General features: G+C 47.5%; 1 protein-coding gene across 3 annotated transcripts in view; it reads left to right on the plus strand.

Moving 5' to 3' along the window:
• The window catches only part of hipk2 (homeodomain interacting protein kinase 2), an 83,332-nt gene that overhangs the window by 15,620 nt on the left and 40,359 nt on the right, over positions 1-27,353 (plus strand). For all 3 annotated transcript variants that reach the window (XM_030053149.1, XM_030053151.1, XM_030053152.1), the window contains exon 2: positions 2,491-3,667. In XM_030053149.1, coding sequence (XP_029909009.1) covers positions 2,491-3,667 — 1,177 coding nt within the window. The remainder of the gene's footprint in view (positions 1-2,490; positions 3,668-27,353) is intronic.

The following is a 27,353-nucleotide window of genomic DNA, read 5'->3' on the forward strand; positions in this document are numbered from 1 at the left end:
CTAACCAGTCGTGAATTCCCAAAAGTTCCCTATGCGTTTCTAAACAACAGACACATTTTCAGGGGCTTTATTTAAGTGCTCGGTCTTTCCCAATTTAGGGCAGCATAACGCGGCCTTCAGTTCATTGCACCATGCAGGCGAGGTCAAGCGAACTCTGTGACCACAATGTTATGAACTGCAAGAGAAGTCAATGACTGGCTGAGGCTGGGGTTTGAGGAGGAATTTCACATGATGGGTAATGGAAAGAGCAGTTCGCCTGAATCTGGCCTGGTAAAAAACCAGAGCTATCCATAATCACGCTGGCAGATATGCAATGCTGGAATGTTCCATAAGGGGAGCGTGCCAGCTCTGTGTCCGTCCATCCATCTCTCTGTCCATCAGTCTCTGCCTGTGATTATCCTGTCAGGCTCTCAGTCACACAGTGTTGACGCTGCCCTGTGACGCAACCCATCATTCAAATTATTTTTAGCGTAAAGTCCAGGCACAGGAATTGGTAATCCAAGGAGTGACATCTGGCCTTCAGGGCTTATGTGATTAGCAGAGAGCCTTGCCCCTAATAGCCCAGCGGACGTTCTTCATTACCTCCCTGGACCAGCCATACCTAGACTGGACTTGCCCTGACCAGATGTAGGCATATAAGGCAAAACACGCGCAACTTTGTCCTAGCCATCCAGCGGACATATGTGCTCTGATATCATGGTTGAGGCTTAACTAAGTACGGAGAGGAGCGTTGAATTGCTCTGCCAAAGCCACCTCAACCACCACCGGGCTTACACCGAGTCCTCTAATGTGCACTGTAACTCCAATCCTGCTGCATTAGGGCTAAGACCAGATGACCAAGGAGATGACTAGTAAGTCCAAGCAAGTCCAGAGAGGAGATGAGAGAGGGACGACAGATAAAATGAAAGATAACAAGAGAGGCGAGAGAGAGAGGAAGCAGGAGAAAGAAAGAGAAAGAGGGGTGAAAAGGGAGTTAAAAAAAAACAAAACAAGCAAAGCGAAGTATAGTGGAGGGCTGCCAGCTTCCTACTGAATTAATCATCATCACCACTCAAAGGGATAATAATGACAAAGTGACCAGGCATGTCCCCTCCTCTCTGCTTTCTGTCCGCAGAATAGACCCCACAATTATGGATGTCCTCCAGCCCAGGAGGAAAATGGTCCTTTAATTATCTCAGAACAGATCAAAACGTGTCTCCTCGGGATCACCCGCTTTTAAGTTGTCTATTAAACACACAAAAGCTGCAATTTTTCCAGCAGCAAACAGTGTCTTAGTTTAAGGATTGTTTGCATACATGGGTTTTGTTAGTGTCTGTGTACTGTAAGACGCTTTGAGTCGAGCAACAGTTAATCAACAGTCAGGCCTAATTGTGTGTGTGTGTGTGGGGGGGGGGGGTGTTGGCATGACCAGGTGGAAGCTCTTAGTTTGTTCGTTGTAAACTAATTTTGGGCTTTCTGGAAACTGTTTAAACATAGCATTACTGCAAGTCTCATGTAATCTGCCTTGTGCTGTAATAATCATTTCAGTGCTACAAACAAGCCTGTTTGAGAGGGAGATAAAGAAAGGGACTATTTTTGGGCAGTTGTTTGCTTGGAGAAGCTTTGCTTATTCTGAGGCAGCTTGTTCCCAGGAGTTCAGAGCAGAGCCTCGCTGCAGTTTTGCTTTTGTTTTGTTGTCTTCAGGATCTGAGGTTGAGAGGGAGTTCAATGCCCCTCTGTTGTTTCCAGAGTTAGTTGAATGAAATTTCTTCCACATCCTTCCCTAAAGTGAGTATTGTGCACCAATAAATACGGGGGCTGGGTTGTCTAGTTGGGAAGGAAATTGCAATCATTCCTTGAGACTCACACAACTTTTTGTGGGCCCGTTTTTGTGTACAGTGTTGTATTGCTCTAATGTCTCCGCGGAGTGTCCCATGAAAGGGTATTCTTTTAGTATTCAGTCAGCCTGTTTACATTGCTGCAGATGGGAACATTGGAGGGATGGCATTTCCTCTGCATGCATCAGTGGCCTACATAAGCACTCAATCTAAAACTGCTTATCTTTCTGCTAAACATTCTGGCTTTAATTTTCATGATATAACAATATGTCAAACTTCATTGCATTGTAATTACAAACCAACCCATCAGTTTGTGTGCAATTACTCATTAATCCAGTCTTACTATTGTGGTAACTAAAGTCTCATGACACAAAAAAGCACATAAAAATTGTAGCAGGACCAGTAACATAAATGCAACTAAATCAACAATGCTAGATGATGTTTTGAAGGTCACTTGATACTTTTCTTGTCCTATTATGTTACAGCGTTGAAGAAGCTAAGACGCTGATGCATCAGCATAACACTATGTATTTTAATGACCTGCTCTGACCCAAGCTGTCTTTATTTAAAGCTTCTGCCGACCACTCATGTTTCAGACACTGTCTCAAATTCCTAACCTCTCACTTTCTCTCCTTTCCCGCTCCTCCCCTCTGTTCCCCCCCCCTTGTCACAGGTATGGCCTCGCAAGTGCAAGTGTTTTCCCCTCACACTCTCCAGTCAAGTGCCTTCTTTAGCGTGAAGAAACTGAAGGTGGAGCAGAGTTGTAACTGGGATATGACAGGGTACGGCACGCATAGCAAAGTCTACAGCCACAACAGCAGCAAGAACGTGTCGGCCGCCAGTGGCCCCCTGGGCATCAACGGCTCCCTGCAGGTAGCCAGCTCCACCCTGCCCTACGAGCAGGCTCTCATCTTCCCAGCCAGCGCAGGCCACATTGTGGTTGCCTCAGCCAGCAGCACTTCGGGGGCCGTGGGGTCTCTGCTGGGCAGCGGGGGTGGAGGCAGCAGCAGCAACGGCAGTGGGGGTGGTGGCGGTGGTGGGGGAGGTGTGGGCAGTGGGGTTGGTGTTCACAACCTGACACGCCGCAGTACGGTCAGTCTACTGGACACCTACCAGCGATGCGGGCTTAAGCGCAAGAGTGAGGAGCTTGACAACAACAGCAGTGTGCAGATCATTGAGGAGCACGGCCCGCCAATGATCCAGAACGGAGCAGCCAGTGGGGCCACGGTGGCTACGGTGGCCACCGCCACCTCCACGGCAACTTCCAAGAACAGCGGCTCCAACAATGAGGGGGACTACCAGCTGGTGCAGCATGAGGTGCTCTGCTCCATGACCAACACCTACGAGGTGCTGGAGTTCTTGGGGCGAGGAACCTTTGGTCAGGTGGTGAAGTGCTGGAAGAGAGGCACCAATGAGATTGTGGCCATCAAGATCCTGAAGAACCACCCGTCGTATGCACGGCAGGGTCAGATCGAAGTCAGCATCCTGGCACGACTCAGCACGGAGAGTGCAGATGACTACAACTTTGTGAGGGCCTACGAGTGCTTCCAGCACAAGAACCACACGTGCCTGGTGTTTGAGATGCTGGAGCAGAACCTGTACGACTTCCTCAAGCAGAACAAGTTCAGCCCTCTGCCCCTCAAATACATCAGACCTGTGCTGCAGCAGGTGGCCACAGCCCTAATGAAGCTGAAGAGCCTGGGCTTGATCCATGCTGACCTGAAGCCAGAGAACATCATGCTGGTGGACCCATCCAGACAGCCGTACAGGGTCAAAGTCATCGACTTTGGCTCAGCCAGCCATGTCTCTAAGGCCGTCTGCTCCACTTATCTACAATCCAGATACTACAGGTAAGAGCCATCATTTGAAAGAACACTTGCTTCATAATTTTAATGGGTATAATATGCAACATTTTTCGCATGTTTAAAACGTAATATGTCATCTGCAACAGTGTTATGGCACAAAACAACGTGCCAGGAAGTATAATTTTTTTCTCCTTCAGTTTGTTTTTGCTTGTACTGTTTGAATGACTGTGGTGCTTTCCGCGTCTTATCTGATTTATCCCGCTTTTATAGGAATGTTTTCATAGTTGAGCTGATTATTTGGCCAAAGGCTCAAATTTGCTGTCAGTTGTACGAGCTGTTAAAATCTTCTTTCTGTCTCCCTCCACTCCAATTTTGTCTTTTCAACTCTTGTCTTTTTTTTTGCTTGTATCCCTTTAGTTAACCCCCTTCCAATGAGGGGTAGGGCAGTAAAACTCAAAGGCTTGCTGAGAAGCCAGTTGCTTATTGTGCTTAATATGATAAAACAAGCATGTTGTGGCATTGCTTTGAAGATTAAAGAAGGCCTGTTTAGTTCCTCCACCAACCTGCTAAAGCTGCAATAATGACACGGCAGCACCTGGGAAATATTTGCAGCAGTGACATTTTTTTTTTTAGTGTTCATTGGGAGGTTCAGGGAAGAGAGTTGTTTTTTTTTTTCCTCTGTTTTTCAATGTAGGGTTTTAGAAAACAACTGAAAGCAATGCTCTCATTGAAGAAGGGCTCTAATCACATGGGGTGGCAGGCTGCCCGCAGGCCTCCATCCACCCCTCAGCTCCCCAGGCCCCTGGACCCCCAGCCCCCCATCACCATGGCTGGCTCCCATTTCCCCGGGGATGGAGCTGAGGGGTCAGCCTGAGTTCTCCTGTAATATGTCCCTGTAATCCACACCAGCGGGCCCTGCATTAGAACCAGATGACTCTCTGGGAAGGCCTTTCTTCTCCCAGTACGTCTTAAACAGTCTTTTCGCCCATAGCAAACAGTGTGTTTAGGTTTCAGCGGAGGCAGTGTGTTGGGGAAACTGTGTGAGGAATCAAACAGTGTTCACATACACACAGAGAGAAGCTTTGTTTGGGGCTCAGGCCTGGTGCCGGGGCTGGGGCTGGGGGGGAAGAACAGGTGTGTGAGGCATGCTACCGCACATGTACACACACATAAGCACACTCACATATGCACACACAGACTGTCAATAGGAGACTGTGGACTCCATACAGTGGATTCTGTTGTTGCTTTTTGCTCTTTCCAGTTAATCGTTGTCTTTTTAAACGCATTTCATGGAGGACAACTGAGTTCTGTAACCCTGTAGGAAGTCATGAGAAGAGGCTGGAAAGACTTAGAGTAAATCTTTGAAGTGAGTTGACTGAAACGGTTGAGAATGTAGAAAATGTTAAGCTTAGTCCTCATCATCTTTCATCACTTCTTGCAGAGATATTTCTTTATTTGGGCTCCAGTGTTTATTGTTTATTTAAATGCCCTCTGCAAACACTTCTCCCCAAGCTCTTCCTAAAATTATATAAAGATCTCTGTACGGGAATTGGGTTGTACACATCAACAAAGCAGTGCTGTTCTGTCCTATCAGTTTAAGTAGCTCATCCTGAAGTAAACACCACTAGTGGCCTGTGTTGTTGTTGCTCCTGGGCTGTGGGTCAACAAACAGGCCATAAAATGTTCTTGTTTGCTTTCTGGGGGAGTGAAGGGTAGAGGAGAGCGGAGAGATCATCCCTTCATTTCCTCTTGGCAGTGGAGGAGGGAAAAAAAAAGGCCTACATTGACTAGAGAATTACCCATCAGCCACCAGAAATTAGACCAGGTAGCTGGGACTCGGTGTCCCTTATCTGAGCTATGGGAGTTGTGGTTTGTGTGTGTGTGAGTTTGTGTGTGTATAGGTTTGTCTGGGTGCTTCCTGTGTAAAAAAAAAAAAAAAAAAAAAAAAAAAAAGCTGCTGAATACCTTGCGTGCATAGTTGCACACATGCATATGTGTGTCAACATTTGCTTTATTGGTGTATGTTGTGCATGTGGTGGGTGAATGTGCAGGTTGAGGCGCTATCAGGAGCTGCGGCTGGTGCCTTCTGACAACCGATTGTGAGGAGAGAAGTGCTGAGAAGCCTTTTGCAATCCATTCAAATGATGAGCTCATGAGAGCTAAGTACGGGTGTCTTTAACGTTGCATGCGATTTGGGCAACAAAGAAAGCTCGGCTGCGGGTGGGGTTCACGATGAGTTCAGAAGATTAGAACATCAAACCATCTTTGATGATTTCCGATGGGTAGATAACCAGATCGTTTTTGTTGCAGATTGTAGTTTGTCATAGGAGAGGTTACATACAGGCTTGTTTGCCAGCTATTACTGGCTGGCTCCATGTTACACTCTACTCGACCTCTTCCACAGCGAGCAGCAAAAACACTCCCAAGCCTCGTTCTTAATTCTTGTTGAAGCAATCTCTTTCTCTTTTTATTTTTATAATAGCATTTTAGAAAGACTTTAAAGACCTTGTTGTCGATTGATGACATGAATAATGAGATTGAGGTGTTTCGGTCTTCCTCCGATGGGGAATCTTTTCATACAAATGAAACTGTAGGCAGAACAGATATCATATCCACACAGCTGTCATTGCTCACTTTCAGTTTGTCCGTTTGGTGGGAATTTGATACAATATACGTGGCTGTTTGCATTAGGCATGCCATAGTTTATGCTGTTGAGGTTGCATGTGCTGTAAGAGCCTTGCAAATGAGTTATGGATTTTCCACAAGGTTGACTCATGCAAATAAAACACCAGTATTCAAGGTAAACAAGAGGCGTGCCATTTGCAAGAACAGCTTTAGGGATGCTTAGAGTTTCAACTTTGCTCGCTCCGCTGCCTGGCAAATACAGGCTCATGTAGCTGAGCTCATCTATCCTTGTCATACAGGCCTGTCTATAGCATCGCCGGAATTGGTGCCATTGTGTCTGAGCACAGGCAGTCTTGCTACATGTATTAAACGCGATATATAATCACAGTAAGCTCTCTGCAGTCTCTTACAACGCCTGTCTGCTCTGTCCTTAATGTGTCCTTTGTGTTTTCATCCTGGTTACATCACCTTCTGACCTAACCCTGGTCTCCTTCTTCCTGTTCCTTCTTCTCTTTTCCTCTCCTCTCTTCTCCTCTCCAGCCCCCCATCTCCCCTCCTCTTGCCTATAGCTAGTGATGTAACAGGTAATCTGGCTAGTGAAGCTTACCCTGGGCCAGATAAAGGGATTACTGCCTTGTCCCACTTGGGCATGTTTGTCCTATTTATCTCACCGGGTAAAGGCCACGAGATGCGTGGAATGCAGTGAGATATTATTTAAGTTTGGTGGTTTATGTAAAATTTCCTGAGGCGGTGCAGCTGGCACGCGCCGGCCCTTGTGGTGTGCTGTTGTTACCGGACGGGAGGAGTAACGCGGCGAAGCAGGGGTGTGAGGCGAACGGCATACTGTCTGACCCTAGCTGACTGTCTGCTTGACTGTCTAAAGTCATCATCATCTCAGGGTGGGATTTCAGTGTCTCTGAAGGCTTGCTCTATTTCCATCCCTCATCTTTTTTTTCCTCACTTTGTCTCTCTGTTTGCCTGCCTGTCTCTCTCTCTCTCTCTCTCTCTCTGTCTGTCTGCCTCTCTCTCCCCCCTCCTCTTAGAAACGTTCAGATTCGTAGCAGTGACTCACCGCCTGGTCCCATCACAGGTGGCCATTTGTTTGGTCTCTCTGTCAATCAGTACCCCTACATTCACTTTATCACACACACACACTGTACACACACACATGCCCCAGAGCCTACCGTTTTAAACACACATGTCGTGCGATATGGACAAAGCCACTTATCACAATCTCTGATCGAATTCCTTGATATCGATATTGTGATGATATTGTTACATATGCTTTCATAAGATATTTACACCCAACAGATTTTTGCGGATATGATGAGCAAGGCAAGTTATTGAGCAGCTACAGCAATCTAAAAAGGTCAGGAAATTGCACCTCTTTACTATAATGCAGCCAGGAAAAGACAACACTATCCCTTTCATAGATATTGTAATATCATATCATGATACAGTATTATATATATAATTTTAGATATAATATTGATATATTGCCCAGCACTACACCAGTGTATCTGCAACTGACCATGAGCATCACAGACTTCAGACACATGTATGCATGCGCATCACATGCAGAACATCAATGGCTTAATATAGTAAAGCCGTGGGAATTAGCCTGCTTTAGACATTGCGGGTGAAATGATAATAAAAAAAAAATAAAATAAAAAAAAAATAGAGCAGCCCTAATGAGTAACGTGAGCGGTGTCCCAGCGAGAGAAACGGGCCCACTCGTGTCACCGACGCTCCGAGGTGGCGTTATCAGCGTGCGCGGAGCTTAAGGCCCCGCGCAAAGGAGATCATAATGCGCCCAGATGGAAACTTCACAACAAGTTGATATTGTGGAACGTGGCGCATTCTCTCGTTCTCCTTTTAGTGCCCATGTCTTTATTCGTGTTGGCAGTAAAGATGGGCGCAGCCAATGCGACTGTAGGATCTCCGACGCCCCCCGGGCTTACGTCTTTGCCTTCGTAACCGATGAAATATGCATCCGTCTCCATCAGAGGCGGTTCAAGTCGCTGCTCGGGCCGGGGCTGCCGAGTGTAAGACGAGCCGCTCCCCCACCTCCACCTGTCTATCTGCCCGCCGTATCTGTTGTTAGCGACGTGCAGCCAGACAGACAGGGCAGGCGTTCCAGCACATTTACCCTGCCTCCGTGTGAAACATCAAGGAGTGTTTTAATGAATGAGGTTGCCATTAGTTACTGCTCTGTGAAGCGTGTGCAAGAGTGTGTGTGTGAGCGTTGGAGAAACCGAGGTGGGTAAACGCTGGGATTGGGTTGCTTCAGGGGGGGAAGATCAATTGGAACAGGGCAGGAAGGCATATTTAGTCGGCGGTGGTGGTGGTGGTATTGTTAACAGGGCAGGTGCTGTTTGTGTGTGTGAGGGAGATTCACAAGAAAGTGTCTTGAAGGAAAAAGAGAGTGCGGGGAGATGTGGGGTGGGGGGGGGGCAGCGGGATGTGGAGAAGGTCATTGTTTTGCATTCCTTTCCAGTACCTGGGAAAGCATTCCCTTTCCCCCCGAGCAGTGGCAGATCATTACTAATGCAGATGAGCTTTCATTTGGTTCAGGCTGGCTGGGTGGCTGCTATGGCACATTCTTGCTGTTTCTTGATTTTTTTTTTTTTTTTTTTTTTTTATTTAGTTAAGCTTTTACTTTTTGTCTACTCAGGGCCAAGGCCTTATCTCATTGTTCACTGTGGATTCTGAACTGGGATAAAACCGAACTGGAACTGGGATACAAATGAAAGCCCCCCCTTTCCACCCCCCCCAAACGATAATTACTCCTCCCTGTATTCACTACTGTGCTTTTTTATGACAGTCATAAGACCTTAGTATGCATGACAGAATCCTAATAACCTGTTTCTCATTTATAATTTGCCTCTGGGCAACTCTTCCAAGTGTCTCCACAGAGCAGCCACCAAGCAGGAGACACGTAGCAGCTAAGCTAATTAACCACCGGTAGTCAAGCATATGCACGGGAACGTATACGCTCGTCAGCCGCTCACAGCCATTTTTTTTTTGCGGATAATGAAAGAGAATCATTTCACTCTGGGGTCTGTTATGAAAAAGGTGTGAACTTTGCCATCCCACGCCGAGCCGATGCTATGGATACACGGTGACAGGCTACCGAGGTGACTGCGAGCACGTGTGCGTTTGATGGCTGTGAAGGTGTGTGTGTGTGTGTTTTTGCGCGCCCATGCTGCTCGCGCGACGGATTGAGCTCTCCGAGTTTCACCACGTCGTTTCATCCTGGCTACTTCTCTTTGTTCTCCCTCGCAGTTCAATTTCCATACATTTCCCAGGATATTAAGCCGGCGGAAATTAAGCTGCCTTGATAAAATGCAGTGAACCGCCCACTCAAGCTCACTAAGGCTGCAATCTCTCTTCTCTATATTGATTGGCTTATTTGGAGCGCCGGGTTCCTCTCTCTCTCTCTCTTAAGCTTGCGAGATGGCTAGGACGCGTTGGCAGCACGCAGGCAGGAACTTGCACGGCCTCGCAGGTGTTTGCGTGACGCCGCCGCTTGACTCCTATAGCTGCTCCACTGCCAATGTGAGAATAAGAAAAAAAAAAAAAAAAAAGAAGGCCGTGTCATTGATATGTACCGACTCAAACCCAGGGTTATATCAGCTGCACAAAGGCATTTTGTGCGCGCTGAAGTCTGAAAATCATTAACCAGACAGGTGGAATTTCTCCCTGAGCAGTAGCCGTATGTTAATATTTGTGCACGCCGCTGCCTTGTCTTTCTTTTCTGGGTTCAAGCACTGGTGGGTTGGCAGGGTGATGGCAGCCCTCAGCGCCTGACTGGCACAGGTGCCCCTGGGTCTAAATAAATCATGAGGCCTCCTGCAGATTCTGCCCCCCCCCCCTCCCAACACTCCCACCTCCATCCCCTCATCCCCTGTATGCCCGCCATCCCTCCGCGGGGAGCTCCACAATCACCCCCCCTCCCTCCTCCTCCTCCTCCTCATGCCCCCAACCGCTCTCTCCGCCTCGACTCCTTCCCGCCCTCGTCTCCTTTCTCTTCTTTCTTTTCCCACCTCCCCTCACTCACCTCCCCTTCAACCCCCTCACCTCTCTTCCATCCACTTACATGAATATTTAAAAGCTAACACCAGGATGGAAAATATGCAGCAAGGGCAGCATTGGCTTGCTAAAGAAAGATCTATATATATATATATATATATATTTTTTTTTAATTTTGGGTTTCTGAATTTTTTTTTTTTTTTTTTTTAAATTTGAGGCAAGACATGAACTGTCCAGATTCAGTGAAGGAGAGAGAGAGAGGGAGAGTCAGACAGGCGGAGGTAGACAGAAACAGTCAGACAGAGAGGCCAGAGACGGAGAGAGACCCGGGTGAGACGCGACCAGACAGAGCGAAAGAGAGAGAGAGAGGGAGAGAGAGAGAGAGAGGCTGATCCGAGCCATAGCCGTCCAGCTGGGAAGAGGATTGGGGGGGATTGGTGAGGCTGGGCAGGGACCTACAATCAGCTGCATGCTGGCTGTGCGCGCTCTGACTGCCTGCCACTGTGCTGGAGAATGCCTGGTGTGCAGGGGCCCATGCAGTCTCCCATGAAGTTTTCAACAGAACAAAACAGATGCATTTGTTTTCTCAATTGGAAGAATTTGCTAATGTGCATATATGAGGGTAAATAGTTGGGCTAATTTGTGGCAGGCAAGCGGCAGAGCGCTCCATCGCCCAGCCCGCCAGCTGGGGCCCCCGTGAAGAGAGAAAAGAGAGGCTTTGATGCCCCCCACCCCGACCCCACTCCCACCCGCCACCCCCAACCCTCTCTCTCTCTCTCTCTCACCCTCTCTCTACCGCTTCGATTCGTCCGCGACTCGACGCAACAACTTGTTTTTTTTTTTTCCGTTTTAACAAATTCATCTGCCGCTTTTATGTCCCACCTCTCAATCCCTTTAAATGCACTTACTGTGTTTGATGGAAGACGTTCGACAGCCCAGTTAAACATAGCTCACGTTCACGGTGACAGTTCTCGCTCTTGCTGTTCTGTCTATAAAAACGTTGCTATTTTTCATTACAGATGGCAGAGTTAAATGAAGCCCTGTTCTTACCACACGGGCTATTTTCGGCACCACACGCAAAGTAATAAAACTATATTGCTGCGTGACTTTTATATTCCAATTATTAATGCCGGGCTTTGCTCCCATCTATGGCGTTGAGTAGATAAAATTAGAAGTTGTCGATGAGGCCGGATGTGTTATGGATAAAATATGGGTGAAAATGTGACTTACAGTGCATTAATGATGATGTAAAGCGCATCATCAACAAAATAGGCTCAGGTCTGAAAATAACACGTGGTGATTGATATGCCTTCATGCAAATTATCGATCTCAGTGAGTGATCGTGTGCATCGACTGTGAGGGTGCAGATGAAGCAGAGTTTTATTTTTTCCTACCGTTGGAGCCATTTATGGGTAAACAAAAGGCTAGAGGAAGTTCAAAAGAAGTTTATGACATGACAATTACCAGTGCACTGGGATCTGATGCAACTATCTGTTAGGGTTATGCAGTAATCCGGTGTGAAGCCTTACAGGGGAAACCGTGCGCGTGTGTCAAAAAGAAAAGGCTTCTCACCTTAAACGCGGAACGTCTGTGTCATTAGTCTTTTATTAAGCTCGTGTCTGCGTGAACCTCCACACGTATGTGTGTCTCCGGGCGCTTGGTGATGAGCCCAAGGAGCTTTTCATAAATGTTGCTTTTGAGAATATATTAAGGCTGCTCAAGACTCTCGTGAAGCTATAGGCTAGCTGTAAAGCCGGTCTGAGGCAAATCCTATTTTGCCAAAGGTTGATAAATAATTTAAAATGACTAATAGTGCCTTGTGACAGAGAATGTATCGTGGTGGTGTATCAGATTGCGGCGGTTTCGGCCTGAGGCGTAATTTGTTTGGAAAAATAATTACTCCTGTATTGGATCCTGGTTAAATATTTAAAGGGTTAGCATTAGGAATGGGGCTGCATCCAAGGGCTTTCTCGGCTGCGAGGGGGAGGGCAAAACCCGTGGCTTTAGACATCACACCGCTGCAGACAGGGTGCCACAAAGCAAAAGAAACAGCTTTATAAGTATGATGAAGCGGTATTTTATTGCTAAATTCAAACAATTGTATTGCTGAATTTGGCAAAGAGAGAGAGAGAGAGAGATGGAGTCGGAGACAGTAAATTGGGATAATGAATTTTCTCTATGACTCCACAAGAAACTTCTGGGCCACTGAGCTTTGAAGACTAATCCCAGTGTTTTATGAGGGACGAGCGTTGGTTTGTCTGTGGAGTTCAGCTGGTTATTGAGTGCGCGAGTTGGAAGGCACCAAGGAGTTGCTATATATCAGCCCACAGTGGGGGGAAAAAAATCAGTTTTCAGTGAGATGATACCCATGGAAAAAGAAGTGGAAGTGGAAACATAAGAGAAAAACGAGAAGCAAAAGAGAAGAACAAGGGTTTTCAAAGAAACAACAAGGCCATTTCATTCACATTAGATGTGAACAGTAGCTTGCTGTCTGCCCTGTGCAATATGTGTTGTGTGTGTGTGTGTGTGTGTGTGTGTGTGAGATGTATTTGCAGGTAATGACAGCACCACCACACAGTCAATTCAGTGTTCCTTTCCTCATAACAACATCCGATGGCTCTGGTTGATCAAGTGATTCAAGCTCAGAAGGACTTGTGCATATACACACACACACACATATGCTCGCACACACACGTAAACACATGCAATCCAGTGCCAGGTGTGCGGCGACTGTCTCTCCGTGCGCGGAGTGAACACGGTGTCTCAGTGTGTGTTATCAGCATGGACTGGACATCACTCACGTCGCTCCTTTAAACGCAGCGGGGATGTGAGCGAGGCATCAAAGAACAAGCAACACCGCCACACTGTCTTTCATTACAGCCAAAATTTATATATCATCAAACAGATGGCTTCTCTTTAAACAAAGACAGTGTTGTTGTCCTTGTAGCCGGCTAAAGGGGAATTACATGATTTTTTTTTTTTTTTTTTCCCTCCCTCTGCGGTTCTTTTTTATCATGGCATTTCCCTGTACACGCTGGCCTCGAGCGGCCTTTATCCGCCATCGATGCTTTCAATAATTTCACAGGTTGTTCATAAACTCCACATTTTCACCTCTCGCACTAATCAGGACAAAGTGGAGCTGAGATGAAAGTGGGCAGAAATGGAGGGAGAGAAATTTGAGGTTTTTTTTTTTTTTTTTTTTTTTTTTTTTTTTTACGATGTATACCATGGAAGGCTTGGGCACCCCCAAGAGAAGCGGAGGCTCGGCGCTCTCCCAGCGAGGAATCATTACATAGATCCATCGAGCGGCCTCCCCCTGCACTCGGGCCAGCTTTGAACACGCAAGTAATCTGCGCGTCGGTCGCTGCGGCGTGATGCTCTCATTAAAGCAGAAAACGCATTTAACGGCGAGTGATAAAGATCTGAATAAAACGCCCTTGCTCCCTGTAAAAGTGTACATGCCGTCGATTGCAGTTTTCTTCCTTTTTGATCTGCTGTTTTTTTTTTTTTTTTTGTCTAAATGAATGAAAAACACTAACACGCATCATTTCACATGCGAGTTCTAAAAAAGTCTCCTCTGTTGCGGCTGTCGCCATGGCAACCAAGGCTCTTGTTCCAAAATTGGCCGTTGCCTCTGAAGGCGCAACACCTGAACTAGACTGGAGCTGTTTTGATCTGCCTGCCTGCCCCACTGACAGCTGTGTACTTTAGGGACAGGGAGGGCCCTTGAGCCACACTCTCATCTCAATGCTATTGTTTGCCCAGGTGGGCCAGGACGCCCTCTCTTTCTCCCTCTCCCTCTCCTTCTCTCTCTCTCTCTCCATTTCACCCCCTGTCTGTCTCTCACTCTTCTCCCTCTGCCCTTTTCTCTCTCTTCCTCTGCCTCTCTCTCTGTCTCTGTCTCGCTCTCCTTCTCCCTCGCTTCTTTCCCCGTCTTTGTTCCTCTGGGACCTGTGGTCCAACTGAAGCTCTCGGTTACACAAAGAAACCCAAATTGGCTTTTATCTCCAGCCTGTTACCAGCTGTGTACATTGCGCGTATGTGCTCCCACTCAGGGTAGAGTAAGTATAGATTTTACCCGTGACAGCATTATTGTGGCTTTGAGCCACGGCTTTTCTTTTGCTCGCAGAGGCGCTTGTTTCTCTTCCAACCTTTTTACCAGAGGCTTTAATTTCATAATAATGTCTCGGGCTCGACTGAGGCGTTTGCCACACAAATGAGTACCTTCCTGTCTTAACATGCAAAAAAAAAAAAAAAAAGACGATGGGAAACCCTCTCCACTTCCATCCTGGGTCAGTGTTTGTGCCAAGCTCTTGACATAACATAGGTGCCGGGGGAGACGAGGGGAAGCACAACCCCCCAACGGTCCAAAGTCCCAAACCACCCCTGTTATTCACAATGTCACCATGGTGACACAAATGCTTCAACTCCGACACAAAGACGTGGTTTTTAGGGAGGCATGGTGTGTGTTCTTTTTCATTCTGTGTGTGTTTGAGAGAGAGAGAGAGAGAGAGTCAGAGAGAGAGAGACATGGCCCATTTAGCTTACCCAGAGTTTCTGGCCCGGTACACAGCACAGCTCTGAGCACCAAGAAGAACAGCTGAGAACAGCAGGGAACTTTTATTTAGTGTTCCCTGCCCTCTATCCTCCCCTCTCCCTCGTCCCCTTTTCCCTTTTTTGCTCCTTTTTTTTTTTTTTTTACATCTTTCCATTCTTCATTCTCCTTTAGCCTCCTTACCACTCTGTCTCTCTGTCTCTCTCTCTCTCTCCCTCCCTGCCATCCTCTCTGCCACTGCTCCCTCCCTCCGAAGTTGTTCTCTTCCTGCCTCTCATCCCTCTCTCCCTCCCTCCCTCCCTCCTTCCCCCCGTCTATTTCCTGTATCCTAACCTCTGTCCTGCATGCAAATCTACTCGGTATTTTAATCATCAGATGCAGAAGCCATAGGATCACCGAGCCTCATCCCTCACAGCTGGTCATATGGGCAGAGTTCAACCGCATTTCTGCATAAAGTCGTTGTGTGTTTGAGCAGGAGCTGTTGCATGTGCACGTGTGTGTGTGTGTGTGTGTGTGTGGAAACACGAACTGAAGGCAGAAACACGCTTTCTTGTAGGAACGACACGAGAATCGATACCTAGGCACCAAGTCAACACCAACATTTTGAAAATGACACCAATACTAGTGTTTTTTAGTATCAACACAACTTGATACCTCACTCAGGAGCTCGCCTTCGCCTGTATGTTTAAATACATCAAAATGGGAGTACATAATCAAAATGGGAGTACATAATCGCACGATTTGTCGTTACATGAGCACATTTCATACAGTTCCTCTAATTTAAAATCAATATTTTGATGCGGTGCTTTGTTTTTTTTTTACTTGAAGGCTGCAGGCCAGTGATGCACTTGCAACTCACGGCCCTTAATCTGTTGTGGCCGATATTACATAATGCATTGCATGTTTGAAATGCATAAAGATTGTGTATTTGTTCATGTTTATACAGTGTTTTTAACTAAAGCAGTGCGTGGTGAATGGGTTTTCTGTTTTGCCATGCTGGTTTTTCCGTAGCAAATCAGGTATGGGGAATTGTGTAACCTTACTGGTATTGGTATCAACTTCCAAAATTCTGGTGTTGTGATAAACACACTCTGTTTCGTAACACCCCGGCAAGCAAAGCCTGTGCACCAGATCCTCAGGACATGTGAAGAAAATATGCGATGAAATATACATGATACATGCTTGAGCTATCATGTACATGTTTTTACCGAGGGGCTGTAAAGTCAGAACGTATCGGCGCACATGCACGGGGCTGCTTTTAGCGTCGTGAACAGATGGTTAAGGGAGAGGAAGCCGCTCGGATGCTTTATTGCACTTTTGTGTGCCTGTGAGTGGAGGCGCACATGTTACAGGAAGGACTAATAGCAAAACCCGCAAGATAGGTAGATAGCCATTCTGCCGACGGCGGTAATTCACAAGCCGGCTCTTGAAATCAGACAAAGGGGAGCGTTACCACAAGAGGAGCGAGTTTAACTGGCTGCTTTAACTCGCATCTTTGTGCAGGAGCGTCTCATCTGTGAATCATCTATGCACACTGCGGCGCGAATCAATCATAACTTCGGCACCTGTTTTACAGAAACGCCAGCATCGCTTAAAAAGACCCCTCGGTTTGTTTGTTTGTCTGTCTGATTGTTTTGTTTGCCTTTTCTTCGCGGGAGAAAGGAAAGCACGAGGGACGGATGACTAAGTGCGGTGAATCATAAATGAGTCTCGGAGTGTGTCAGTGCATTGGAGAGGCTCAGTGTGATAGCACGAGCTACCTGTCACGTTACTGTCTCCTCTTTGTTTTCAGCCTAGAAAAGCTCATCTCTCTCTCTCTCGCTCCCTCTCTCTCTCTCTCTTTCCCACCCTCCACAGAACCTTGATTTATGAAAAGAGGCCATTTTGTGGGGCTAATTGCCTAAAGCTTGATGCTGAGGGATGAAGCATCTAAGGGCAGGTGAGGCACCGATTCTGGATGCACTGCAGTGTGGAAATAAGAAATAAAAGGAAAGGTGCAGTAAAATAGAGTGGAAGCAGTTGCTGGCGACCCTGGGCCGGAGCGAGCCATCCGTCACCAGTGTTGAGGCGGTGCACGTCAGACGGTGACCCTCACTTTCGCTCTCGCCACATAAGCGCGGTGCTGAAAGGTTTATTTTACAGCAAGCCGGCCGGACCAGAGCTCTCCCCGGTGCAGCGGTGGGGATTTACAGCTCATTTCTGCCCCGAAACACAGGAAAGCGAACGTGTTGGTTGGTGGCTGTTAAAACAAGCACCAAGTAAGGACAGCAACACACCCCTGCACACACACACACACACACACACACACCCTCCCCCTTGTTAAGCCGGGTGTGAGGGCTGCTATTTGCATTAGAAGGTTCCTGTGGAGCAGAATGAAATGCAGACGGGGCTGCGAGGAGAATGGCCGCTCTCAGGGTGGCCCCGTGCTAATTGCGACCGGGGTGCATTTACTGATTATAGTTAAGTGGTCCAAAATGGTCCCCTGCTCTCTGTTACATTGACCCGCTCCCTCCCCTGGCGGCGGTGGTCAATAGCGGGGCCTGTTGAGATGCCTTTCCAGTGAGGGAAGAAAAACAGGGCCCAATCGCAACAGCTTAGCCCCTCCATTCCTCCACGTCGCTCGCCTCGCCGCAGCTCCCGGAGCACACAGGAGGGGAAGGTCAGAGGGGGAAATTGCTGATTTCAAATTAGAGTTGGAACAAGGTGAGGGACGGCGCATTTTGGCCGGTCTTATCTGTTCTCTGCTACTGGAAGAGGGTTTTTTTTTTGCTGCAATTTAGAATAAATTGTTCTTAATTGACATGGCTGGTAAAATAAATGCTGAATTAGCATACAAATAATAATAATAATAATAAAAGAATCTGAAGTAGTGGCTGAATGGCTTTTGCCTAGAGTGTGGACATTCTCAAGAATTTAATAAATAAAGAAAAGGTACGATATTAATCTCATCACTGTTTCAGCAGCTGTGCTTTTTTTTTTTTTCTTTTTTTTTTCTTAAAATAGTATATTTTTTTCCCCGGAACTGCTTGTGCAATGTATGACTGTGTCCATGTTGCCTGTGTTTGCATACATACATAAGCATGGGCAAACAGAAGCTAACCTGGGCTCTGTATAAACAGGTGTGCAAGAGGGGGAAAAAAAATGCAGAGATAGGTTCTTGCTAAAGAGCACAGATTGTTGCATTTGCGGGACCGGGCCCCGGTGTTTTTTTTTTGTCCCCTTTCTTCCCTATCTCCTGCTCTGTAACAGGAGGCCCCGCGGTGGGAGAGCGGGCCGGGGGTGATATAACAGCCACTGGATCACACACGCTTTGATCTTCCCTCTGGGTTTCAACATGTCAATGGGATAGTCATTAGGCCTACTGATGAGGAGATGGAGAGCTCACACCCCCTCTAGTGCCTGCTCACGAGTCCCTCGCTTACCTTTTCCTGCACCGGGTGGTGTTGAGTTTTTCCTTCCAAGTGTTGATGGATTTGTCACATCGCATCCACATCAGCGTTTATACAATCCGGCCACAGATTTTCCTCTCTTTCTGCAGAGCTATAGGATGGTGCAAACATTCAAACCTTACAGTTTTGACGTGCAACAAGGAGGAAAACTACGCTTTTGCTAAATGGGCCATCTCTCTCACTAAGTCTGTGTCTCTCCCCGCTCCGTCTCTGCTAAGGAGTTATTTCCTCCTAAACGCTTTTCGCAGAGGGGGGCTCGCGCGCCACAGCAGGTCTAGTTTTTTAAATAACACCAAAAAACACAATGATGTAATTCCCTCCCAGAACGCCGGTGTCAGAAACACTGGACTGTATCCAGTTAGCCGTTCAGTCTGCCCTTGTGTCATAATCTGTCTCATGCCTGGCCTGATACTGCTCCAATTTATGTAATTACTGATGTCACTGTGTTGGATTGCTTGCAAACAGTGTAGCCCTGTAGCCCCAGTTTCCCTAAAAGTAACAAAATCCTGCAGGACCCGTGGTCTATTAGGGCTGTTATTCATGTAGCTTACAGTTATATGAGAGGAACATTAAAAGTCTGAAAATAACAAGCCCCATTACATAAACACGGAGAAGTAATTGGGGTAAAAAAAGAGTCTATTTTCTTATAGGAGTTAGCAATTACACATGCCAATTAGAGAGAGAGTGTTTTATGAGTTTGGGTTGCTGACGTAGAGGGATTTTGTGTGTGTGTGTGTGTGTGTGTGTGTGTGTGTGTTTGCGTATTTGCCTTTGTGTGTGTGCACAAGTGGGTGTAGAGAATGAGAGAGGGCTTAGCCTTGTGTGACTAATACATCACACAACCTGTGCTTTTTAAGCTCAAATACTAATAAGAGCACATCACAGCGAGGGCTGTGTTCTCCGCTTTTACAGGGGCTATTTCTTCCACCGCTGGGCGGGGACTCCTTTTGTTTGTGTACACGGCCGAGTGTTTGCACTCCTGTATGCACATCTGTGTGTGACAAGCACAAACAAATACCCAGCTGTGCCGCATGATTAGATTTTGGGCATGGTCAGCGGCCCGTGTGAGTTCATGCATCCACGTCGTGTGCGGGGAAGGCGGAGCTGACCTATTAATGAGCAGATAGACGTGAAGACGGGGTCACAAGCAGCTCAGAACCAGGCAGACCAACAGCCAAAAACTCAAAATCTTACCAAGATTATTTGTCTTATTTCAAGTCAAAAATGTCTTATTCCTAGTCAAAATATCTCATTACACTTAAAATAAGACATGATCACCTCAGAAGTAACTTGTTTTTAGACAATTGTCTCTTGTTTCAAGTGAAAATTTGCTTGAAACAAGTAAAAAGTTGCTTGTTTCATTGGCAAAATTTGTTTCTTGTTTCTAGCTAATTTTCACTTATTTCAAGTGAATTTTTCCACTGTCAAATTTTGCCAATGAAACAAGCAAATTTTCACTTGTTTCAAGTGAATTTTCACTTGAAACAAGTGAAAATTGTCGAAAAACAATTTACTTCTGAGGTGATCATGTCTTATTTTAAGTGTAATGAGATATTTTGACTAGAAATAAGACATTTTTGACTTGAAATAAGACAAATATTCTTGGTAAGATTTTGCGTTTTTGCAGTGCAGGCAGACTGGCAAACAACAGACTGGTATGAGAGAGTGATAGCTGGACCTACAGATGAGGCACGGGGTCTGGCTGCAGGGAGAGACGGGCCCTTTGAATGAGCATTTAGGTTAGACAGAGCGGGTGAATGTGTCAGACTTTGCCTCTGCCCGTAGATCAAACAGAGAAGCAGCCATCCGGGGAACCTCTCATAGCTCAAGGCCCGATGTCAGCCCTCCCGACTGGGGCAGGGACACTGCCTCGCTCCCCCCGGAGGGGAGGAGATCCAAGGACGTCTCCTGAAGTTTCCATGGTTGCATATCTCAGCGAGATCCAGCCTTGTTTGTTTCGCCTGCAACATGCTCCGCTGCACCGACCCACATTAACGAAGCGCTCGCAGACTTAACCCTTAGGTGGCCGAGCTCGACAGGCCAGTGCTGGTTCGTGTGCGCGTGTTTCCGGATGAGCCAGGCCAAACTAGCACACACACGCTCGCACAGCACAGGATGGCCATTTGTTGTGTGCTCTAATTCCATCGCCGGCATGACATTTAGGCTAACATGTTATTGGGAATGAGCTTGGTTTGTGTGTTGCCTGTGTCCCGTGCACCAGGCCTGATGATAATGAGGGGGGAAAAAGGCCAGAGGAGAGGGGTGGGGTCACTATGCTAATGGTGGGTGTACATGTTGATGCCTCGCTGCCAGCGTGGAGTGGTTTGAAGAGACCAGCCATCATTCTCCACCTTCTCTCCCCTCATTATGTCTCTGTCTCTCTCCATCTCTGTCCTCCCCCCCCTCCTCTGCTCGGCGCGCTCATCCCTTTATATCCCCTTCTCTATCTTCTCTCCTCCATTTCCCCCATCTCCATCTCCTTCCCCGCACCCTCCGCTCCAGCCCCCCCCCCACCTCCCTCCCCCGAATGCCTCTCTCCCAGAATATGAGATACATTTGTTTTCCTCGGCGAGGCTGTGAGAGTGGGACGCGTGGCGTGCAAAGTGCTGATGTGTTGGTTTCTGGGTAATTATAACATCCCTCGGTCTCCAAGAAAACTCTAAACTAATGTTTAATTTGCCTCTCCGCTCAAAGGAAGCCCTCCTTTGTTATTGCCATGGCAATTAGCCGGAGCCAAGGCCCAGGCATTTCCTGCGATTGTTTTGATTTGCATAGAGAGCGAATCAGAGAGAGAATCAAGACCCTATACCCCCTCTTTTTCTCCCTATCATTACCACAACCCCCTCGTCCCTTAATGCCTCCTTCCTCTTCGCCCGCTCGCCTTCCTTCTCTCTTTCACCTTTGCTTTGTCTTCATGTGAAACTCCGGCCCTCGTGTCTGACACCCCTGCACGTTCTGGCAGAGGAGAGGTTGTAGGAAGCAAATAACGGCAGAGAGAAAGACCGGGCGGCTCGTCTTTTCTGCATTTGAAAAAACGGGGACGAGTCCAAGGTGCCTCTTCCTCACCGGCGGATCCCTGATGGTCATCCTCCTGGTTCAGCCAATAGCTCCTAATTAGCTGCCTGTTTGTAACCTAGCTGGTGGCACTCCGCTGAGGACGGTGCTAATGAAAGTTGCTAATTGAAGGTATAAACATACTGTCAGTGGGATGAAGAGATCTGACCGCATAGTGGATGCAGAGGCAGAGGCAAGCGCACGGGACATGCATGCACGCACGACGCATGCATTCGTGCAAACCGCGGCTCGTCTGTGTAGTTAATGATGTTATCAGGTGAAACAAGTAAAGCGGCTAGATCCTGACGATGTGCCTGCAAGCCGTGAACTCGCTGCATTGCTGCATCACGATGGTCATAGCAAGGCTCTGCTCTGCTCAGATAAGACAGAGGTTCCTCCGGGTTTACGGGCTGTTACACCTCGCGTGTCTTATTCGATATCACAGAGCACCTTTGACTATCTGGCAGCGACAGCCCGGACTTTAATGTGCTTAACTTTAACCATAACCATCTCCCCGTGTCTATGGAGTGGATCATTTCCTCATTTTTAAAGCCACCCATCCCACCTTTGCTTAGCTCGACGTTCATGAGAATAACTTGAATGGCTCCACATTGCCTTATCAGCACTCGCCTCGCCGTCTACGCTCACTATTATAGTACCGCCGTGCGATATGATATCCGCACTTCCTCCGCTCCTTCTCGCCTTCACTCTCATCAAATTATTAGTATTTTTCCCTTCTGCGGGTTGCAGTTGCTGAGAACCGCGGCTTCGGGGAGCCTGTTTAGCGGAGAGAGGGGAAGAAAGAGGGATTGGGGAGGGAGAGAAATGAGAGGGATCGGCGAGGGGAGCTCATAGTGAGACAGAGGGTAAGCTGGAGGGGCTGTTAAACCTGAGGAGTGGCTAATCCGTGAGATGGCTCTCGACGCACATCCTGCTCCGGCCCGGTCTGGCGTGGTCTGGCCCGGCCTGAGAGCAGCACAGCCGGGGGCCCCAGCAGACAGACACAGCCTCCTGATCTATATTTCAAAGCCGGAGTAGAGAGGAATTCAGTAATGAGCTCCCATCTTCCTCTTGGTAGCGGAAGACTCTCTTTGTGGAACTAATTGAAAGTGGCATGTGGAGCGCCGGGGAGCTCTTTGGGGGCTGCGCCGCGTTTCAAGGGATGTGGAGACATAAGCCTGCCGCTGTGGCTTTTGTGTCACAGGTCTGAAATAAACGGGTCTCTTAGAGGAGAACGATGCACTTTGCACTCAAAGGGTGGCAGTCATGATGGTGATGGTGCGTTATCGCGCGGATGTGTGTGTGTGTGTGTGTATTTTTGTCTATAACAGCCTCTGTCCATGTTTGAAATTGCAGCACCCCACACACATTCCCTATCTCTCCTCCTCTCCCTCCCCCTAATAAATCTGGTTTTCTGTGTCAGCTCATCAGAGATGGAGTGTGTGTGCGTGCATGTGTGTGTGTGTGCATGCGCATTTATGTGCACACGTGTGTTATTAGGGCTCTGAGTGTGGTGGAGGAGCAACTATGCCAAGAGATGGGCTTTCTCTATTACAGATATGGAAATGGCCTAAGATGCATGCAGATAGGCTGATGTACTGCGTGGCATTTGCCGAAATGATGAATCGGAGCGTGGCCTTAACTAGTTACACACACGCATGATCAAATGCACGTCCACGAGGACATTTAATAACATGTGCACACACTTGTCCACGTTCACATACACAAGTGAGTCGTCAGCGTAGGAGACAGTCCACAGGACGTGGCTGGTTCTGTTCAGCTTCACTGCAAAAAGCTCCCGTCTTGACACGTAATTTATTCTCATATTCAGGCCTAAAATCCTGCTTTTCTTAAAACAAGTGGGGAAAAAAAATCTGTCAGTGAGATGAGATAACTTGTTCCGTTATTTATTTAATTTTTTAAAATTTTTTTGTGTGAATCAAGTGTCATTTTTTGGTAGTATTAGACTGATCCGCCGTATTCTGCCTTGTTTCAACATCATTTTATTTGTTCACAGAAAAGTGAAGCTGTGGTGGAAGCATTTTAACAGTGAATATGAGACTCAATGACTTGTTAAGATGGATTTTTTTTTTTTTTTTTTTTTTTTTACAGTGTTTTACACAGTGTATGTCAAAGTGTTTTAGGGGCCGGTGGGATTCTCACAGACAGGAAGGACATGTGCTGCCGAGTGTTTTTCTGGAGAGAAGCGATCTATCAAGTGTAGCTCTGCACATTCCATCGGCTTTAGAGGTGATTTTTTTTTTTTTTTTTGGAATATGCACACGCCATCAGATGTGTGTTGCTGAGGGAAACCTGGAGAATAAGGAGGCATCGAGATTCTGATACTTAATCAGAGCCGACTCAGCTATTACCCCTCACCTCACACACTGCGCAGTCACCTTTGATTGACAGTAAGGCGAGTGATTGCACTCAGAATCTGAATGTCAGAGCTGAGCTGCTAAGAAAAGGGATGGATGGAGGCGGGAGGGAGGGAAGGAGGGAGGGAGGGAGAGAAACCCCGGGATCCCTGGGCTGAACATTTTGATGATCCCTCCTCGAGATCTCGCCGGGGTCCCGTTTCTGTTTGGCTTCACGGCTTGTCTCAGACATATTTGCCGTGCTGTGAGTTTGGTTTCATATATCGACTACCGTTGCCTTTTTGCAATGCAACGAGATAGCCTCCCGGTCACCATTTAAAGTGATGAGATTATGTCGCGTGTTTGCTGACATGTCTTTTTCCCCACGAAAACACGGCACAGCTCGAAAGAAACGATCGCTTGCACGAGAATATAAAACAACACCCGATAACGGCGGAACCGCAGCTCATTAAGATTTCCCTCTTCATCTCGATCGACTTCTCTTTGGGCCTCAGCCGTTTTCTGTCGAACTTTATCACGTAAACTGTGAGCGAGTCGACAAGAGCTGAGGCCCGAGCGGAGCAGATTTCAACGTGTGAGTGAAAGAGGGAGAGATTCGGTTCTGCTCTGGCTCTGTGAGATTCCGTGCGGAGGAGGGAGTCGACTCGGAGATGGATTTGGTGTGGAAGCCAGGCAGGCCGGGAACAGGGAACAGCCCAGCCGAGTGCCCAGCTGCGAAGCTGCCCCTGGGGCCTGAGGGGCTGAGGAATGTGGCTGATCTGAGTCTGAGGTTTTGGGCTGGAGACAACAAGGGCCCGGGGCGTGCAGCTGTGAGCAGTGATCTCTGGGAGGAGGGTGTGTGCATGAGCATGTGCATATGTGTACGTGTTTGGGAGGGAAAAAAAAAAAAACACAGAGGCGTACGTGCGTCAGTGTGTGTCTGTCTGTGTGTGTCAGCGTGTTTGTATTTACGCGTGAATGTTGTTTGTCTCTGTCTGCCGGCCACAGCTGCGGCCCTCACCCGGGGCTGGGACGAACCGCCATTTGGACTCATTTCCTGTCCGCCGGTTCAGGGCGTGCTCTCTCGCCACCGCCGCTGTACCCCCATCCTCACCAGAGGCTCCTGGAATGTGAGGCAATCCCAGACAACAAGCTGCCTCCCTTAAGGATTAGTGGGTTCGCCTGTCAGCTGAGTGTAGCTTTGTTCGGAGCGAGTCTGTCAGGAGGAGATGACAGCTCGCTTTTGTTCTGGAGATTTCCTGTCCTGTCCTGGGCAAAAGGGGGTCGGCGAAAGTGCACAGAGGAGCCGCAGCGCCACTCCCTCGCTCCCCCTCTCCCTCTCTCTTCTCCTTCTGTCTCACTCCCTCCCTTATTCCCGCCACTCGAATCCCCACCGGTCACGTTTCCCACCCACCGGCCAATTATAGTGCCCCGTGTGTCGCGGAGAAGCGATCTGATTGGCCGCGCCGGGGGTTGTCCGCGAGGTCAGAGCCGTGTGTTCATTTCACACTGTGTCCTTTTGGACTCCCTCCAGCAGCACCCTCGGTGCGCTCCGACCAAGGAGCGAAGACGAGTCAAGAGACGGAAAGAAAGAGAGGAAGAGAGAGAGGGAGAGAGGCAGACAGAAGGGATGAGAAGGAAAACTGTTCCGTACACGGCCCCTGCGTGCGATGTGATTTCTCGACTTGGAAATCGTAAATGTGTCACGTTTAGCGCCGGTTTAAAAATTCACATTGCCGTTCCCGCTCCACAGCTTGTGCCCGCACTGTAAAACTGTCTGCTGCCTCAGACGCCGCAACAAAAGGAAATGTTCAGAGCCCGAACGCCTTTGTTGTGTGTGTGTGTGTGTGTGTGTGTGTGTGTGTGTGCTCAGCGAGAGGGGGACGGTCTTCCCTCTGGGCAAGGTAGGCTTAGACAGGAAAACACCTGGTTTAGGAAGGCAACCATCAGTAATAGAGCTGTCACAGGGCATGCATATCTGCGTGGAATGTTTTTATCACACACAGACCATGATGAAAGCGCATTTGTCACCCGTTCCCCGGCACGTCTGTCTGCGAAATATCCGTCCGCGTCCGTGAGCGAGCCAAACAATCTTGTCTGTCATTAGGATCCCAAGGGCAGCTCTCTCCAATCTCAGGTGGCGCTATCTGTTCTTTTTATACTTTGTCATTTGGCTTGTAAACATGACCTTTCCCCCCCCCCGGCGGTATCTCTGTTTATAGGTTTTAAGGCGTGAGGGGGGGAAAAAGGGAGAGCCGAGGCGTATCACGTTTAATGGCGATTGGACCGGGCTGGCCTCTAGAAAAACACCAAGAGTGCTCCGTTCATTACATTTCACAGGCGATGTTTCCACGTATTAGGCCGGAGAAGCAGCTGGGACGTGAGAGCGAGGAATCATCAGGTGCTTTGAATATTTGACATTGCTGCTGAATGTGTTATTGTCCAGGTCTGCAAGTCCCAACGCCGGTGTGACCTGCTCCGAGGCCCCGACCCTGACCTCGCATCTTCGTTTCCCCACATCGTGCGTGGAAAAACGTTAACCTCTTCACTGCAAAGACTCAAAATCTTACCAAGATTATTTGTCTTATTTCAAGTCAAAAATGTCTTATTCCTAGTCAAAATATCTCATTACACTTAAAATAAGACGTGATCACCTCAGAAGTAACTTGTTTTTAGACAATTGTCTCTTGTTTCAAGTGAAAATTTGCTTGAAACAAGTGAAACTTTGCTTGTTTCATTGGCAAAATTTGTTTCTTGTTTCTAGCTAATTTTCACTTGTTTCAAGTGAATTTTCACTTTTTCCACTGGCAAATTTTGCCAATGAAACAAGCCAATTTTCACTTGTTTCAAGTGAATTTTCACTTGAAACAAGTGAAAATTGTCTAAAAACAAGTTATTTCTGAGGTGATCATGTCTTATTTTAAGTGTAATGAGATATTTTGACTAGAAATAAGAAATTTTTACTTGAAATAAGACAAATATTCTTGGTAAGATTTGGACTTTTTGCAGTGTAACATTTGGCTGATTGTGAAAGTGGCACTTTTTCGACGCCTATCTGAAAAGCTGATGTTTGGGAAGATAATGGATATGGATATTGCCTTGATTGATTGATTTTTGACTTGAAATAAGACAAATAATCTTGGTAAGATTTTGCGTTTTTGCAGTGTTGACCAGAGACGAGACGCCGATCACGCCGCGTGTCACCATCCAAATCATCAGCCGTCCTCACCGCCCTTTACCTCACAAACCCAAATAATCAACACGGCGCATGTGACATTGATTTTTCCCCCTCGTTACGTCGGCCGTGGCGCCACAAAGTAAAGCCAAATCAAGATAATAAATTTCTCTCACTCCCCCCCCCCGTCACATCCGACGCATGAATGTAGTTAAGCTCCCTCGGCTGAGTTATCCCCTTCACAGAGCTTACGGTGGACAGTGCTGTGAAACAGCGAGAATGGATAGCGTAATCTGTTTGAGTTGCTTTCAAATTACTATTTACATGGCACCCAAGCTGTGTGCCTTCCCTTTGAACGGGGCTGCGAGGACGTCATTTTGTCCATTATAATTGAATCTTCAAGAATTGCAACATGAAAGGGATCGCATTGTATTGATTGTCGCTGTGGTAATTGTTTTTCCCTGGGAAGACAATGAATGGCGTA

The sequence above is a fragment of the Myripristis murdjan genome, chromosome 6 (genome assembly GCF_902150065.1).
Source record: "Myripristis murdjan chromosome 6, fMyrMur1.1, whole genome shotgun sequence".
In the NCBI taxonomy this organism is placed as follows: domain Eukaryota; kingdom Metazoa; phylum Chordata; class Actinopteri; order Holocentriformes; family Holocentridae; genus Myripristis; species Myripristis murdjan.